The sequence below is a fragment of the Odontomachus brunneus genome, unplaced genomic scaffold, assembly GCF_010583005.1.
Source record: "Odontomachus brunneus isolate Ranch 3 - 2012 unplaced genomic scaffold, Obru_v1 Obru_scaffold_126, whole genome shotgun sequence".
Lineage (NCBI taxonomy): Eukaryota > Metazoa > Arthropoda > Insecta > Hymenoptera > Formicidae > Odontomachus > Odontomachus brunneus.
In genome coordinates, this window is record NW_022639576.1 from 679,497 (window position 1) to 696,793 (window position 17,297).

A 17,297-nucleotide genomic window follows, 5' to 3' on the forward strand; every position below is an offset into this window, starting at 1 on the left:
ATATATATATATATATATATATATATATATATATATATATATATATATATATATATATACACACGTAACGGCGTAGAATAAAATCACGAGAAAAGGAAATGTCGGGCGATGACGGCAAAACGTATATCGATCTCCAGGTACAACGACCCAATTCCGTGGGCGTCTATGTGTCTGGCAACGGCTATCTCGCCGACCTTTACACGAATATCGTAAGAGCCTTTGCACCGCGTATCAAGGATACAGAGATTGACACGACACCCTGCCTTCCAGATCCCATACCTCCCGATCTGGACAGGTACACGCAAATTGCGACGCTGATTGTCTTCTGCTGGATCATGACGGTATTCGAACCTTACGGATTGAGACTGCGGCACGTCGTCATGTGCAAATATCATCCGGATCGAGCCAAGCAAAGAGCCGTTTGGCTGTATAATCATATTCTTAGGTAACGTACTATTGATCGACCAACGAAGGTATACACGCGTGCACACACACACACGACCATCAAATAGCCTTTCACTTGGTACAATAAGCTTTCCACTTTTACATTTCTACGTTTAGCACTCAACTTTTGGTAATGTACACTTCTTCCACATGCAAATCGTACCAACCGACTCAAACTTGTGCAGATCGAGAGGGAGTTTTCTCAAGTTTGCGCGGCGCCAATTGCGCCGCAAGTTCGGTATGGGTGAAAATCAGAGAATTGAGAGGATCACGTTTCGAGAGCGATGCCTGGCGATTTGCCCGCTCCTGAACAAGTTGTTCCCTCAGAAGCAGAACACGTGCCTCTTGTGCGGTGCTGTGGAGCGTTCCGATCAGGAACCGCACATTAAATGCCCCACGCCCGGCTGTGTCGGTCTCTTTTGCACGCGGTGCTTCGTAGACTTGCAGAATATCTGCACGATTTGTCGATCGCCCATCGAGTACGGCGATTTGTCGGATATGAGTGAGGAAAAGTAAGGTTCGACAACTACATGTTGCGCTACTTTGACTAATATGAGTGTAAAAATATCCACGATATCCACGAAATATTTTAATAGAGATTCATCTGACGTTGAGCCATTGATTACGAAAGAAGAACCGGCGCCAAAAGTCAAACTAGAGGAACCAGCTATAGTAAGGCCTGTGTCGATAGCGCGGGATGAGGAGCCGGTTGTAGAACAGCTACCCGAGGAAGAATTCAAGGTGGAGGAAATAATACTCGAAGAAAAGGAGAGAGAAAGAGACAAAAGTATAGCCGTGGAAAAAGAGGACAAAATCATACAGAGGGATGACTACGTCGCTGACAGTAGTTTGAGTTTGGTCTGTAGTTGTAGTACGTAAGTCAATGCGGCGTATATGCGTTGCAAATGCGCTGCTTTTAGATATCGACATAGAGTTTGTGCCAATCGAATTGCAAAAAGCGTCACGCACAACTTGTGAGACTCGGCGCGATGAGAGTAATCATCGATACCTTATTCGATAACTTTTACCAGCTTATCAAGACGAATCGCCGCGAAGGATTCAAGTCGAGCATCGTAAAATGCCCTTCAAAGACATCGAAGCGCAAAAAATACGAGAAGACGTAACGATACAGGTGAGATGTTGCATTTTTCGCCAAAGTAAGCCCGGCTACAGCGAATGCATATCGATTGTTCAATAAAAAAGAAAAGAAAAGAAACAGCTAGGGGCGCGTTCCGTTACACGCTCGCAACGCTCGCTAGCGTCATTCTATCTTTGTTGCTCATGGATGTTAAACAAAGATAGAATGACGCTCGCGAGCGTTGCGAGCCTGTAACGGAACGCGCCTTAGGTGGTAGGTAGTAGTCAGTTTACTGCATGAATTACTATCGTACATTGAGAGATCTATGCGGTGAACACGTTTAAAGTGAATAGAAAAGAAACGAGTGCTCGAATTTAAACTTGAATTCAAGATGCAATACGCTGCCTCGACAGCAGCGCCAGGCTCAATAATCGATAATCAGAACTAAACGGTTCGATTCAGATTTTCAACGATTCACTGGCGAAGGAAATCACTTCGAGCAGCGAGGATCTAACATCCTGTCTCGTGGTAAAAGCTCGTAGGAGGCCGCGATCGAAGAGGAAATCCTGCTCTTGCCCGCGCAAGGACCATTTCAACTCGTCTACGTCGATAGCGGATACCGAGTCCTGGCCGACAGAGGAGGTGGATGAAGAAGAGACGATTCACATCGAGATGGATGACAGTTCGAAGGAATTGCTCTTAAAAGACGTCGCTGCTGAAAGAAAGAGTCGCGCAAGAAGAATCGTCGCTGCAATCGCGAGAATTCCTTGGCTCGGAAGGAAATCGGTATTATTGTTAACTACGAGATATCTACTTGAATTCAAATCAGGCTGCATTTACACGCTCTGTTCGCGTGTTTACGTACGGCGAACTTTTCGTCTCTTTTTCTTAAGGTTGATCAAGACAACGGTGCAGAATGGCGGCGAACGAGGAGACCATCTGTCATCGACAAGCTAGCTGGAATACTTCCGGGAAATCAATCCATTTCGCCTGTTCGAACGTGTCGACGAGTACGTGTTACGAAAAAGGAAGCGAAGCGTGACGACTCCTCCGCTACTTCGTCTTCCTCAGACAATGAGAATGAGCAGAGCGCGCTCCTAGAGACGCACGATCGGCAAGTAGATCGTTTGCAAATTTCAGACAGGGACGATTTTCAAGATAATATTTACAGCAGAAATTACGATTCGCATCGTGAACGACGCGGAGCGTTTTGTCGCCGACCGGGTCTTCGCGCGAGAATCGACGACGTCAATCCGAGATATCCTCGCGAGAAGAAATTCACAACGAAACAATCGCCAAGGTATGTATCCGAAACGATAATCCATGCCAAAGGAAACGTCAATAAGTGAAATAAACATGCGTGCGATTATCGTGTCGACTATCGTGAGCATTCGCATGTTATGTAGATATTTGCAGTCGCTCTCTCAAGGTACTGCGTATTGCGAAGTGGACGAGATTAAAAGCTTGCGAGAACCAACACACGTTCACGACGTTCCATCGGACATTACTGCTCCGCGAAAATTTTGCGACATGGCAATGTTAGTTAAAAAATATAAAGACATCGTGGAAAAGGGAAACGAGAGGCTATGCTAATAGAAAGGTTCTGCTTCATTTCGTAGCTGAATAATAAGCGAACGTTATCAAATTCGGGAGAATATCACTGTCTGTTTCAAGTTTATAAATAACATCTACTCTCGTTATCTTCTGCCGCGTTTTAAGACAATTAAACAATCTATCGCGAAGATAATGCCAAGTTATGACTACTCTGATTAACAGCCTCATCGTGTTTGTCGTCGCGACGACCGGTATACTTTACGCGCTTCTTATAGATGTTACGGAAATCAAAGTTTCGGAAATCCTGTTTCAACTGATGCGGATGTTCGTTCATCGCGGCTTACAAAAATGAGGCAGTCGAATAAAGTAGCGATGTCTTGTCGATGTTGTATGACATGAATGAGACGGACAATAATTCGTACAATAAGTACGCTAATCAGGTTTTAAAGAGACACGAAATGTTGCATTTACTGTAGTCCAACGCGAAGAAAGTTGCAGCAAACAGGGAGAAGAAAATATGACACAGTTACGCGGAAGAGCAGACCGGAAATACCTATGCTGAAGAAATATCTACCTGCGTATCAAACGCCAGAATTAATGGAAGAGCTGAAGGAGCACGACAGAACGAGATTGATTCAAGAACGTGAAGCTAGAAGATGGATGGCTTTGAGCGCTCTTCGAGATACGACAGAGTCTCCTCCGTTTAGTGCCAAATCGAGAGATCAGACGTCTCGCGATACTTGGGTGAGAAAAAACAATTTTTACTGTCGTATTGTGTGAAAGATGAACATATAGGGCCGTCGAGTATTATAAATCTCAAGTCTTTTTGACGCAACACATTAACTTTTCAAAATATGAAAAGAGAAGAAAATAGATTCTTTGATCCGAAATATGCATATACCTCCTTAATAGATTAGACGAGATGCAACTATACATGGCATGCGATTGAACGACAGACAGACTGTACGAATAAGCACTTTAATCGTTTTTTAACTTTTTGTCTCAAGGTCTCTGCGACGAGGTTAAGCGAGGGAACTGTTGTGCATCCACTTCCGTATCAGGAAACTCAAGCATTCAAGGATGTATTGCGTGAGCTTCGAAACAAGGTGGCTTCCAAGCGGCCTTCAATACTGTCGTCTCAGCGCGCAGACAAATGTAAAGAATTGAAGCAATTATTTCCTCCTTCCGAAAGCGAAGCGTCGTAGAAGAGTGACGTCAAAATTTGATGAAGCAATAAATCAAATCTTAGTTGTATAATTGTTATATACTTGCGAGAAATTGAACAGATATTAGGAAAGCTGAGATGGGTTGTGCGTGTAAATTATATTCTTATAACCTCGACTTAATTGCGAAACATGAAACTGCTCGATACGTTGACAAGCAACGTGGAAACTAAAGTAAGCTAAATTGAAATTATACTGAGAGAAAAATCTTCGTTTTTTTAATCAATGGATATATTGTTCAAGCGGTACGATATATACGATCAATTTCGGAGCTTTCCAATCAAGTGTTATCTGATAAAACAACAAGGATTTTCACATTAAGTAAATAAATAAATAAAAGGAACGATATCTGATGAGAGAAAATCATACAATAAAATCAACCAGGTATGTTGCAATCAAATTTCAGAGAATTGAACGGAAAATTGAACGGAAATGTCAGTTTGTTAATTTTTCGTCGACATATTCGTATTTATTAAAGAATATTTATCGAATATTTCTCTTAGCGTACATTTTATACGCTCGCTGCTGCCTTTCTTGCACTATTTGGTAAAATCTATGTAATTGATATTGCGATATTTAGCATTAATTGTGTATAGTAAGTATGAGAGAACATGCGATACAAGCTGTTTCGCGATCACCTTAGCAAGGATCATCGATCTGGTGTTTCGATTCTGAAAGTACATATAATAACGCGATTATAAGAAATGTGTACTGATATAATGACGTGGGAAGAAATGACAAATGCGTATTGAAGTTGTAAATGTGTTGTAAAATCACAAAAAAATCGCTAAAAATCACTACTTTTCTATGTGCGTGTCAGAATAAATTAAAAGATTTCAAAAAATCTATATCATATATACGATTGTATGTGCGTAAGCAAATAATATGCAGCTCCGTATCTCTCTGAAAATTACATAAAATGATCGACTCAGCAAAGACAAATAACAGATTCGTTATCATTAGTACAGACCGTTGCGATGCTGATATTCGAGCGACTGAATAATGCATGCTGGATTTGCAAGTTTGCGCGAGTCAAGGTTGTCGTCGTGTAAAAATTGACGCAGTAATACAGTCCTTGATGAGGAAAGACAACTTTTCTGCGAAATTATGGATACATTACCGTAAAGGTACGGTCATTGAGTAAACACGGTTGACTTCTAGAAAGCCATTTTCTCCATATGTATATGTAACATCCAATTGATAAGGCATGAAGGCTGAGAATCATTTTGGAGAATCGGTACCATCATTTTTCTTTTTCCTAAATTTCTAAATCTTTTCTATTTATTTTAATTATCGAGCCAGCAGGCGAGCGTCCCTCGACAATTGGAGAAATAACCAATCAATCTCATAAACTTTTTATTTCTTTTCAACCTTTTATACCTTTTATACCTTTTTTACCTTTTTTTTATTTCTTTTCAACCTTTTATTTCTTTTCTACATTATCATTTTACAATGGCTGCGTTCAGCAGAGAAAGCTGCTTTGCAACTGTTGTAAAATTCGTGAATCTGATTGGTACATGCTCTTGGATTCAACCAAAATTAAGAGCATACTTCAATCAGATTCGCGGATTTTACAACAGTTGCAAAGCAGCTTTCTCTGCTGAACGCAGTCATTATCTCCTCACTCGCTGCCAGTATGACACTTAACCAAGTAGTTGAAATTGCAAAGTATGATTGAAGCTATAACACGTAAGAAGAACACATTGCATACGTCGCATATTTACGGTAGTCGTAAAACATGAAAAAGATTCGCATCATGAGACATAATAATGGGATTAGCCTGTTGAGTTTATTCAGTCAGAGACGCTTGAGACCAAAGATTGGAAAGAGCAAAGCTCTCTCAAGTGTAGGCTCATAAAGCGCAAGGACAGTTCTTGTTTTTTGAGATTCTCAGTCGAGGAAGTTCAGGCATGACACTTTTCACGCAATATACGTGTATTCTCACAATGTGTACGACTCAAATGTGACTCATCCTTTTTATCCTTTTCGTAAAGACCACCGTTTGCCAGGATCGTTTCTCCATCGCCATTTACGATCGACGCGACCACCTTGGAAGCGTCCGTTCACGGTATGATTGAGAAAAAGCAGCGAGAAAATATCGCAAAAGGAGGCAAGACGTAGAGGCGGAGGCGTAGATAAATGTAGTCGCGAGAAGACGTTGAAGGCGAACAATATCTGTCTGTATTTTGAAAACACGCGGGAAGAGAGAAACTTATGTGTAGGAAAGTCGATGAAAAAGCAGTAGCTTCAGGTCAACCAAGAGAGAGAGAGAGAGAGAGAGAGTTGAGTCCGACCAGAATGGACGAGACGGTTAAGAATTCCACTAAGGAAGCCATGCAAACTATCGCGAAAGATTACTCAATGGTGTTGGTAAGATGCGAGTGTGGCCACGGTGAATTTTTTTCAGAATCTCTTGTACAATACGTTCATATTCTTGCAACACTCGAGAGAACAAGACTTTGTAAAAAGCGCTTTTAATTGATTCATAAATTACGTCGCTGTAACCAAGCGAATCGTTGGAAGGGTCCCGATTGCCCACAGTACGACTGACCACAAATTGTAATGATTGGTTTGATCTAGTAACTCACTAGATAATTCTTATCATCGATTGGTTTGTGTGCAATCGTACTGTAGGCAATCGGGACGCTCCCGAATCGTTTAGTCAAGATTGATAAATAGCCACATTTGAAACAGGATAAAAACAGATCGACTTCTTCATGTTCGAAGGAGCATGAAGAGAAAAATCACGCGTTTCGATCTCGTGCCGAGAAAGGGGAGGAAAAATATTTGAAGAATCCGTTCGAAAATCGACGCGCAACAGGAACACGTTATTTTTCGCGGCGACGTTCGCGAGCAGCCTATAGCGATCCATACGTTGAAACGAACGAATGCGCGATACCGCTGTCTGTGAAAAGTAAGAATAAGAAACACTGGAATCCAGCGAATAACATTAACGCTGACAATCGCAGAATGACCGGAAATGTCAACATTTATATTTGTTCAGAGACTAATGAGAGCGGTCAGGTGAGTCGATCGAATAATCTTTCTCTGCCGGTGCTGTCGAAAGCACGTCGAGATAACAACAAGGTTGAAAAGTAACTCGTTACTTGTTACTTGTAACGAAATTGCAGTTACAGTTACATTTTTTCGGTAACTGTAATTCGGTAACTGTAAGTAACTTAACTTAGTTACTTTTTTCCCACCTGTAACTGTAACTTAACTTAGTTACCAATGTTATAACGTATCTAGATACATGTATCTTTTTGCAGTATCTAGATACTTTTTGTGTATCTATATTTGTATCTAGTTACATTTTATCTTATATCTGTATCTAAATTTATCATTTTAGATACAGATACGAAATAAAATTTTGATGATTTTATATATAATTGTTACTTTTTCACAAGAGATAAAGTTATTTCTATGATGTAAGAATATAAGGTGATGCATTCCGGTGAATGCGCAGTAGCTACCAATCAGAAAGTTGCCACATATGCGAAAAACCCAATGGCTCTCATCAGACGTAACGTTAACATAATATATTTTGTGGTAACTTTCTGATTAGTTCTACTCCCACATCCATGATGCGCAATGAAACACCTTGGCCGCGTTCCGTTTCACGTATACACCCGCATTTATCTACAGTTCACATCACATATACTGTAGGGAATGCGCGCATAATGTGTGAAACGGAACCCTTATATTCTTACATCATGGTTGCTTTATTGGGTGCGTTCAGCGAACTCAACAGTTGCACGACAGTTGAGTAATTCGTCAATGTAATTGGTCTAGATTTAGAGATCTAACAGTAAAAACCAATAATCGCTGATTGCTCACTGAGCGCTTTTTTCGCTGAACGAGCCTATTAGGTGCATTCAGTACTACAATCGCTCACTGAGCGCTCAGTGAATTCTTGTATCCCATTGACATATTCTTTTAGATCTAAAAATATGTACCAATGAAATATAAGAGCTCACTGAGCGCTCCGTAATCGAAGTATCTGAAAAGTATCTGAAGATATTTAGATACATTCTCAAAGTATCTACGTCTAGTTATTCATATGAAATTCGTATCTGTATCTTCATCTAGTTACACTTTTCTTACTGTATCTGTATCTATATCTAGCTATTTCGAAACATGTATCTGTTACAACACTGTTAGTTACTTATTTTTAGTAACTTATAACTTTTTTAACAGTTACTTTAATAGTTACTTATGGAACGTAAAATAAAATTAAAATTATATAGTAATCGTATATTAATTTAATAACCCAAATAGCACAGAGAATTAAAAAAGAATCCAGTCGTATGTCACCAATTCTGAGTTCATTTTTAGATGCAAAAAGAATTCTTCAGAGTTTAGTTCAGTGAAAAGAATTTTGTATGCATTTAAAAATGAACTCGGAATTGGTGACATACTACTGAATTCTCTTTAAATTCTCTGTGCTATCTGGGAAATTTATCAACGTATTTATGGAGTATGTGATTAAATTCTTTTACCTCTCACAAGACTATCATTAAATTTTTATTATATTAATAGATTTGAAATTTGTTAAGTGAATTGACTAATTAATGTGATAGATATTAATTATAAAATGCAATTCTTACATTTTAGTAAAGCTTAAAATATAAGATTTTTGTATTTATAATAATAATTTACAATCATTTCATGAAAGTAACTTAAAAGTAACGGCTCGTTACTTTTTGAGTAACTGTAACTGTAACGAGTTACTTTTCATAGCTAGTAACTTGTTACTGTAACTAGTTACTTTCAGCAAAGGGAACTGTAACTGTAACTAGTTACTTTTAAAAAGTAACTTTCCCAACTCTGGATAACAACATATACACATATATCGCGAAAGAAATCTATTATTTTAAACTGCACGACGAATGGATATATACGGGTGGATAGCGCGCAATTGTTGTCACGATTGTATACAATTGTATAAATGTAGGCAAAGGGCAAGCCAAGACTGAATGCTCCAAGCTGCATGGACGCAAGTTCCGATGCAAGTACCGAACTCCGATCGAGCTCGAGATACGTGAGTGGCAGTAGTGCGTCATTACGCAAACCGATAAATGACGTAAGAGAAAAACGGCAAAAAGTGTTACCATCCAATTCCATTCGGAATAAGGGAGAGAGAAACAGCATCGTCCGCGACAACGAAACGTGGCGCAAAACCCGCACAACGCAGACGAGCGATTCCAACGAGGATGGACGTCAGGTGGATGTCAAACTTAGCGACCAAGAGGAAAGCAAAAATGCAATCTCGTCGGTTCGTCCCAGCAAGGACCAATCTCTACCAATCTCGGCCAATCTCTACCAGCACTCGTCGAATTCTGTTGGGCTCCCGCGCGACAATTCTCAAGGCGCGTCGTCTTGGATCGCGATTTACCCTTCGGAAGCGAGATGTAGATGTGTGAATACCGACCTTTACCTGTCGAGTACGATCAACGTACCAAGCGGACGAAAGGATCGCCGTGAGAATGATGATGTCTGCGGAATAACGGATAGCGGATGTACCATGTACGATGCGATCGATAGTAGCGGATCGTTATTAAAATCGGCTGGCACGGACTGCGCCACGTGCTTCACCGACGATTCCGAGTGTCGAGATGTAAAGATGTTTCGGGACTCGATACTAAACCGTAGGGACATTCGGGAGAAACGGATGGGAGTCTGTAAGGCACATTCGATCGAATGTAATCAGCAGCGCGCGGCTCGGCAAAGGTCCACGTGCAGTTGCATCGCAGAGGAGGAGGAAGATTGCTGTACCAGCGTCGTGAAGGAGCGCCCGGTGAACTTGCGCCCAACGCGTGTAATTTGCAGCGAGCCGGCGCGAGACGCAACTGTGCGCGTGATCTCGCTCAACAATGCTGGAGATAGTCTCTCTCCAATATCTAAAAGTATATTTCGGGTTTCGAAATGTACGAAAGCGACTGCTGCTGCGTACGGAGCAACGCTTGAAAATTCGCAAGAATCTTCGAAAGTAACAAGAGTCTCTAAGAAATTGGCTGCTGAAGAGCTCCCGTTCTTAGGTATCGCAGTTTGCAAGACGATATACGCCGAACCAAAGGGACCGCCGGAAGAAGGAATGGTTCGCGAGACGGTCGCTTTGCGAAAGAAGTCCGACTTGGAAGCTCCAGACGAAGCCCTAGAGGAAACAATTTGTAAGATTCCTCACTTAAACTTTGCCGACCGAGACGTTGTTGAAAGGTTATCTGTAAACGATGCTAAAGATAAACTCGCGAAAGAGAAGAGAAACGGAACAGATTTAAACGACCGGAGGGAGAATGTTGTAGATTGTGAAAGAGTGACAGTACAGTTTGCTGACAGTTCGCGTAACAATGTCGCTCCTAATCTTGACAAACAACAGTCTGCCGAATATAGAAGGAAAAATGTTTCGTATAAGAAATCCAACGATTCACCCGTCTCGATCAGAGCGATCAGGGGTTTTAAACCATTGTCAGAAGGTCAAGATCCCATAAAGTTTTCAGTAGACGATCGGTCAAACTATTCCAAGAATAGCGAAGACGCGAAGGGAACGCTGAAGAATTCCGTTGATCGAGAAAAAAGAGTAAGGATGCGATTATCACCTCTGCTCCGACCAATGAGAAGCCATTTAGAGTCAGTATCGAAGTATCCTGCTGAGCGAGATTTTACATCAACTGACGGTAAACAGCCTAAAGAGAAAATGGCGGAAACGTCAAAAGAGGAGAACGACAAGAAGGACCGTCCGGACAAAATAGGATTGTTGACAAGAAATCCGAAAGATACGCCGTTATATCGCTCGCTGAAAAAACTGTTGGATTTAATTCAGCACCGTAAAGCCATAAGGCGAATGAAAGATGAAACGGAAAAAAATCGGAATGACTTGATGAAAAAGACGCAGCACGACGCAAAGGAGGACGATTCAAAGCCGAGGAGTATTCCCGAAAGGCTAGCTGAAATTAACGACTATGAGAAAGACCGACGAAACATTGGTGAAGCAGCATATAGACCAATGAGACCTTCGCTCGCAAACAAGCACGGTGAATTCTAAATTTATTTATGATTTTATATTTAATCACACACAGAGCCTTCTTGTGTGCGTGCACACAGTTATTTCTATTTTACGCTAAATTATGTGTCTGTTTTCTATTGCTGAACTAGTATACACTTTCGGAACTTAAAGACAGATAGATATACAGGTGAAAATTGGTGGAAGAAAGTCGAAAGAGAACTAGTGCAACCAGTTCATCAATAGAAAACAGACTCTATATTATACTCGAATATAAATGTAAGTCGGAGTATACTTGTGAACACACATACACATACACACGCACATACCCCTGCTTAAAATATTTGATAGAAAATGACTGGATAAGATTGAAATGGATAGAATTCCTATTCATTTGAATTTACATAGACGTTTAAATTTTGTAAAAATGGGTTCATCACTGTGAGTTTGATACACAAGTTCTCATACCTTGAATTTTTTTTCTTAAACGTTTTTCTAAAACGTCCGACCTTGAAATGATCTTTAAAGGTCATTTCGTCTCTTAACATAACTTTAAAGTTTCTATTTAAAAAATTCGATTTGACCTTTAAATGACCTTGAAGGTATAATAAAATAAATATATATATAATTACAACATTTGTTTATACTGACTAAATATTTATCCACATAGCACGTAATATTACATTATATCACAGTAATATTTCCGTAATATTGTAATATCGCAAAAATATTACGGAAATATTACTGTGATATTATATATATTACGTGTTATGTGGGTAGTTATATTTACCAAACAATTTAGTTGAACATATTATTGAATTAAATCTTAGTTACTATGATTAACGTTCTTCAGCGTGGCATTATATGTTTAATATATATATGTTTATATATGGAAAGTATTATATGTTCTTCATAATTTTGTTCCTCTTTCTTATATTTTATCATAATTTTCAATAAAAAGGAAATATATAAAGGATATACATTTTCTTTTCCTTTCTTTTAATATTATCCTGACATTTTATGGTATTAAAAGTAATATTATTTCCAGCACAAAGCAACATTAAATGTAATATTGACCAACCTTGTATTAATATTTGGTTGCATCATTTCTTTAATGTTCCGGAAAGTAACATTTTAAGATCAGAATAATATTCTTCTCACGTTTACAAATGTTACTCAAATATTTTCCCTAATGTCATATTTAACACGTCTTTAGACGTAACCTTGGTACCTGGGTTATATTTATCAATTATAGACAATACATGGTATATGAATTCACTTACGAAATTTCGTAAATAAGTGTTGTGAAACATGTGAATCAAAATCACCATAAAATATGATAGACAAATTTTCTATCATTTTCTATCCAACATTTTAAGCAGGGACATACACACAGAACGACGCGATACAGCACCTTAATTCAGTCAGTACGTATTAAATTATATATATAGAATATGTACATATTAGATTGCTATTCGACTTTATATATCGATATATCATGTCGATTACGTTCGCAGAAATAGTCGGGGATATTGCGTTCGAAAGCCAGAGACCGACTGCGACAGACGCAACTGAACTCTCCAAAGGAGAAGCCGAAGAAAGAGATATTTCTGATTTGAGTCAGACTGCACCCTCAAAGCCTAAATTATTGCGCATCATCTCGGCGAAAAGGTCGCGTCTTCGACCGACTAAAACGACAGCCGAGCCTAAATCTCCAGAGATCGAAACGAGAGTCGTTAGCGAAGAAATTGCCCGAACAAACGAAAGTACCGATCGAGACGAAATCCCGCTCGAGACTGCCCCTGCAAAAATCACAGAAGATACCATAGTGGCTGAGTCGACCGACATAAGCGTCCAAGACGCGGCAAAGGACACCGTCGCCGAAACACCGAAAGATATAGCGGTTGACGAGAACAGAGTCTCGGAGGGTATTGTAGATGTAACAACGGACGGCCTGCGGGAGAAAGTGGAAGAAGCGCCGCGAGAGCCTGTTTCTTGTGAATGCGGGACACACTTTGAGCCGAATAGTGGTTTGCGCTCAGTTACCGAGCGCACAGAGTGCAAAGACCTTCTCGAGGACTGTTTTCGCAAGTACAAACAATCGGAGGCGAAAGAAAGAGAGTGCATTCGCGCGCCGCCGACACAGTATCCAAAGAGCCGCTCCAAGATTGACAAACTGATACTTTGCACTGTATCGCCTTTGAGTCCACGCGTTTGCACCAATTATCGCGGAACAAGAAAAGAATGTAGGCAGGCCGTGATCCCTTTTCATTGCTGTAGACACGGCCAGGAATGCGGATGCGACATGTGTGAATGCAAATGCAGGTAGGTGTGAGAAATGCGCTCCAGTTTTTCAACATTTTGTACACATATGTAGTATGTAGCGTTAATTCGAGCGCTAAGATGAAAACAAAAACGATTTTATCAAGTCTAGACGGATGTAATGAAGTACCGATCAATCGTGTCGATTGCTGCAGAAGAAGAGACAAGCGTTATCGCGGCACCGAGAGCAGTCGCAATCGCCACAAGCCGATGATTTGTCTGTACTGCGACAATCCCCGGGACGAGTGCACATGCAAAGCACCGATCGGCAAATGTTCACGCTGCGGATTGCCATCGGATGTTTGCGATTGTCAGGACGACCAAGGTCACGATCGTGCTCGTGTTGTCGGATGTGCGAACAAAGGTGGATCGATTCGAGTCACCAGTTGGAAGCCGAAAAGGGAAGTCAGACGGTATTTCGCGAGAAACGATTTTGGGCCGGGCGCCATCAAAGATTGTCGCTGTCACGAGAAGCCAAAGCAACAATGGCCCGAAGAGCTACCTTATCAGCGGTTGAACGTCTTCTCGGATGTGATGAACGAACTGCAAAGGAAGATGAGCGAGTCCGTATGCTGCAGACGATGCACGAGGGATACTTGCTGCGGCGGGGACTCGCAGGTCAATTCAGGAAGATGAAGGAAAGGAAAGGAGGAGAGTCGAGGATTACGTGAGGTATGCGGTTACCGCGAGAGAACAAAGATTTCCTCCGCGATCGATCCCGATGGTAGATAAAACGTTACTGGGAAGTAGAGTAGCGAATCATTTGTTAGAGAGAGAATTCACTTTTCCTGCGCGCGTTGTGGCAATATATAAATCGAGAAAGAAGTCAAGTTTTGAGTCATCTTAAGCTGCACAGAGAAGCGTTTGCGATGGTAAATATTAAAGTGGCACGTTTCTTGTTGACGGAATAATAATCGCGTCGGACAAGCTGTATCAACAGTGTGTTGCCTCTTTGCTTCTTAAATATATTTACTATTTTGCACCATGCGTCCGACACAAACGCATTCCAATATCATTACTCAACAAAATCAGAATTAATTATATCGGTTACATCCCTCGTGGATTTCTTACGTCGTAAACTAACAGCGTAGATACTTCAAAGCGGAAGAAGCTAGGAGGAACTTGTCCTACAGATCAAATTCTGAAGACGAACGTGATTGAACGTCATTCAACATTGTTGCATCATTGATATCGACTCGATGTCTCGCTCGTTTTTGCCAATCATCGGCCTGCGACTGCGGGAAAAGTACAAGCGCAAGAAATCGCTGGCATAATATATTATTGCAAGAGTTTACCCTGCATGTGAGTGGATCGCAATCGTGCGCCCGTTAATGATGGAAATTTTCATTATAAAATATAATTTTTTTATAATTCAATATATGCATTCAAAACTTGAATAACGTTTAATTGGTACGATGAAGATTTTTCAAATTCGAAGTAATAGGGATATTAACGATGTTGAGTCTCATTGATGAGACTCATATATAAGAATCTCTGATATTTTCTGTTGTTGCTCTTTTACTGCATTCTTTACCGTAGCTGCATCATAGCGAGGTAGCCTGGTTGTCGAGGCTGCGTGCAGGTGATTCACTTAATTGTACGAAAGGGAAGGAGAGGAGAGGAGAAGAGAGGAGAGAGAGAGAGAGAGAAAAAAAGAGAGAGAGACGGAGAGAGATTAATACAAATACGGAATATCCGCGCGAGTGATATGTTTACGATTGTATATACGCGATACATCATATGGTTGATATGTAGAAGATGCTAACGAAATGGTTCGACGATACTTTGTGATACGATATTAATCTTTCTTCAGAAAATAAAGAGATAAAGACTTATACACGCGCATATGTATATTTCCATATACTTTTTGCATCACAAAAAATTCAATTGTTTTGGAATCGAAAAGTTCAAAACATATTCATACGTCATGTCATGTCACATGATGTGATAACGAATATCAACATTGAAATATAACGCACCTCGAATACAAATTACCGAACACTTGTCCAATATTTCATCGTTTATTCCATACGCGTCGATTACTTGAATGCATCCATACACTGCGTAAACTGTTGTGCGTCATTAAAAGCGTAATTTGCATAAGTAAGTAAAGAATGGAAGAATAGAAAAAGTCGCTATTATTTACTCTTGTATTTGTTTGCTTTTCAATGTCACAAGAAAGCCTCGTCTAACTTTTCAAGCGCACTATCGGTCGTAACTTAAGAAACAGACATTAGAAATTTATCCTTTGGAAACAATAATAATGACAATATGTTAGTAAAATGTTACGAAACATGGGAAGCGGGAGAAGGAGGGAGAGGGGAAAAGAGGAGAATGAGAGAAGAGACGAGATGAAAAATTTGGAAAATATCGTCGCTGCTCTGTCGTGGCCGGCAGGAGTAGGGGACATGTTGTACCGCATATAAGACGCTGAGGCCACCTCGTACTAGCTGTACACAAGTAAAGACAGAGACTGGGTGAGATAACACGGATCAGTAAGATCTCGTGGTTAGTCAAACTAGCAGTTGGCGTACGAATCCAGCGCAAGACAGGGCGTAACTCTCTTTCTTTCCCTTCGCTTTTGTACCGGCGCTGCATTCTACGGGTTCACGGGGGTTCACGGGACGAATCAGGTACGAGTCGACCACGAATCAGCTGCGGTTACGAGTCAGCCTCGCTTCAACGTTCTCGCCGCTTTCTGCTGTTAACTAAATTCTACTCGCCAACATCGGTGACTTGGGTGAACGTGGGAAACTCGAAACTCTTTTGCCGGTGGAGTAAGAAAGTGTTGCGATACTCGCTACTGGAAAAATGAACATTTTCACCGGGACGGATCGATTGCTCGATATACCTTGCGGAAAGTCGTCGGTTCTCCATGAGAATCGAGAGAAACTTGGGCAGGACAAAGTTTCCACACTTCAGGAACTCATCGATGCGCTACACGATGCTTTCAAGACGGATCTTGTGAATATCGATCACGTGCAGGAACTGATGACGAGCTACAAGAGCAACCCCGCGGATTGGAAAAAATTCGCCAAGTTTGACAGATACAGGTACTGTATTCGCGCGTTTGTAATCACCCAATATTTCCCATTGATACACCAATTAATCGTTGTTTGCGCTACGTGCACGATGTACGTGTGTGTGTGTGTGTATGTGCGCGCGCGCGCGCGTGGGTAAAATAAATTTCGATTTATTACATCTTAGATAGATGGTACATACACCAGATTCGATCAGAGATAATTATCAATTACAAAGATACTACCTATCCACGCGAAGAATTACGAGCCACGTGTACGGAAGTGTGTTTCGGCTATTTATCGGCTAGTTAAACACTGACACCGCAATTACGGTACTATTGTGACTCGAGATAACTTGTAACGGTAAGTCAGTTAGGAGCATTCCAGCACATTCTGACATTATTACAAACAAAAACTCGGACAAATATTTTCGGTAAATCCCACATTTTTCGAGCGTAAATAAAATACGCACCATATCATCACTAGAAGTTGCAAAATGAAATTACCACGACAAAGTTCAGGATAGGTTATCGCTGTCTATTTTCGCCCGTTGCCGCGCGTCTCTCTCTCTCTCCCTCTCTTCCTCTTTCCCTCTCCCTTTCTCTCTCTCTTTCTCTCTCTCTCTCTCTCTCTCTCTCTCTCTCTCTCTCTCTCTC

General features: G+C 40.8%; 3 protein-coding genes across 7 annotated transcripts in view; all 3 read left to right on the top strand.

The window, feature by feature from the left end:
- LOC116849875 overlaps nt 1-5,022 on the top strand; it is a 7,677-nt gene extending 2,655 nt beyond the window's left edge. Inside the window, 7 exon segments of the mRNA XM_032827493.1 lie at nt 138-445; nt 630-1,315; nt 1,476-1,576; nt 1,985-2,308; nt 2,416-2,822; nt 3,553-3,820; nt 4,084-5,022. Coding sequence (XP_032683384.1) covers nt 138-445; nt 630-1,315; nt 1,476-1,576; nt 1,985-2,308; nt 2,416-2,822; nt 3,553-3,820; nt 4,084-4,281 — 2,292 coding nt within the window. The 3' untranslated portion in view covers nt 4,282-5,022.
- Nucleotides 5,023-6,315: 1,293 nt separating this feature from the next.
- On the top strand, nt 6,316-15,909 carry LOC116849868. 5 transcript variants are annotated; one of them, XM_032827479.1, is made up of 6 exons: nt 6,316-6,669; nt 6,994-7,323; nt 9,254-11,330; nt 12,817-13,624; nt 13,729-14,293; nt 14,708-15,909. In XM_032827479.1, exons 1-5 carry the CDS (start codon nt 6,514-6,516, stop codon nt 14,255-14,257), a joined length of 3,900 nt encoding a protein of 1,299 aa, XP_032683370.1. In that variant the 5' UTR covers nt 6,316-6,513; the 3' UTR covers nt 14,258-14,293; nt 14,708-15,909. The 5 variants fall into 5 exon arrangements, with proteins under 5 accessions (XP_032683370.1, XP_032683369.1, XP_032683371.1 ...); XM_032827478.1 differs by having other exon boundaries at nt 13,729-15,909; XM_032827480.1 differs by having other exon boundaries at nt 13,777-15,909.
- Nucleotides 15,910-16,077: 168 nt separating this feature from the next.
- The window catches only part of LOC116849873 (cysteine dioxygenase type 1), a 6,508-nt gene continuing 5,288 nt past the window's right edge, over nt 16,078-17,297 (top strand). The window contains exon 1 of the mRNA XM_032827490.1: nt 16,078-16,674. Within this exon, the coding sequence (XP_032683381.1) occupies nt 16,433-16,674 (242 nt within the window). The 5' untranslated portion in view covers nt 16,078-16,432. The remainder of the gene's footprint in view (nt 16,675-17,297) is intronic.

What these genes read in the sequence shown, in the direction of transcription:
- LOC116849868 (XM_032827478.1), top strand. Translation starts at nt 6,514, where the DNA reads ATGTGTAGGAAAGTCGATGAAAAAGCAGTAGCTTCAGGTCAACCAAGA. An exon ending in AAGATTACTCAATGGTGTTG is followed by an intron (nt 6,670 to 6,993) that starts GTAAGATGCGAG and finishes CATTTGAAACAG; the next exon opens with GATAAAAACAGATCGACTTC. An exon ending in AGACTAATGAGAGCGGTCAG is followed by an intron (nt 7,324 to 9,253) that starts GTGAGTCGATCG and finishes GTATAAATGTAG; the next exon opens with GCAAAGGGCAAGCCAAGACT.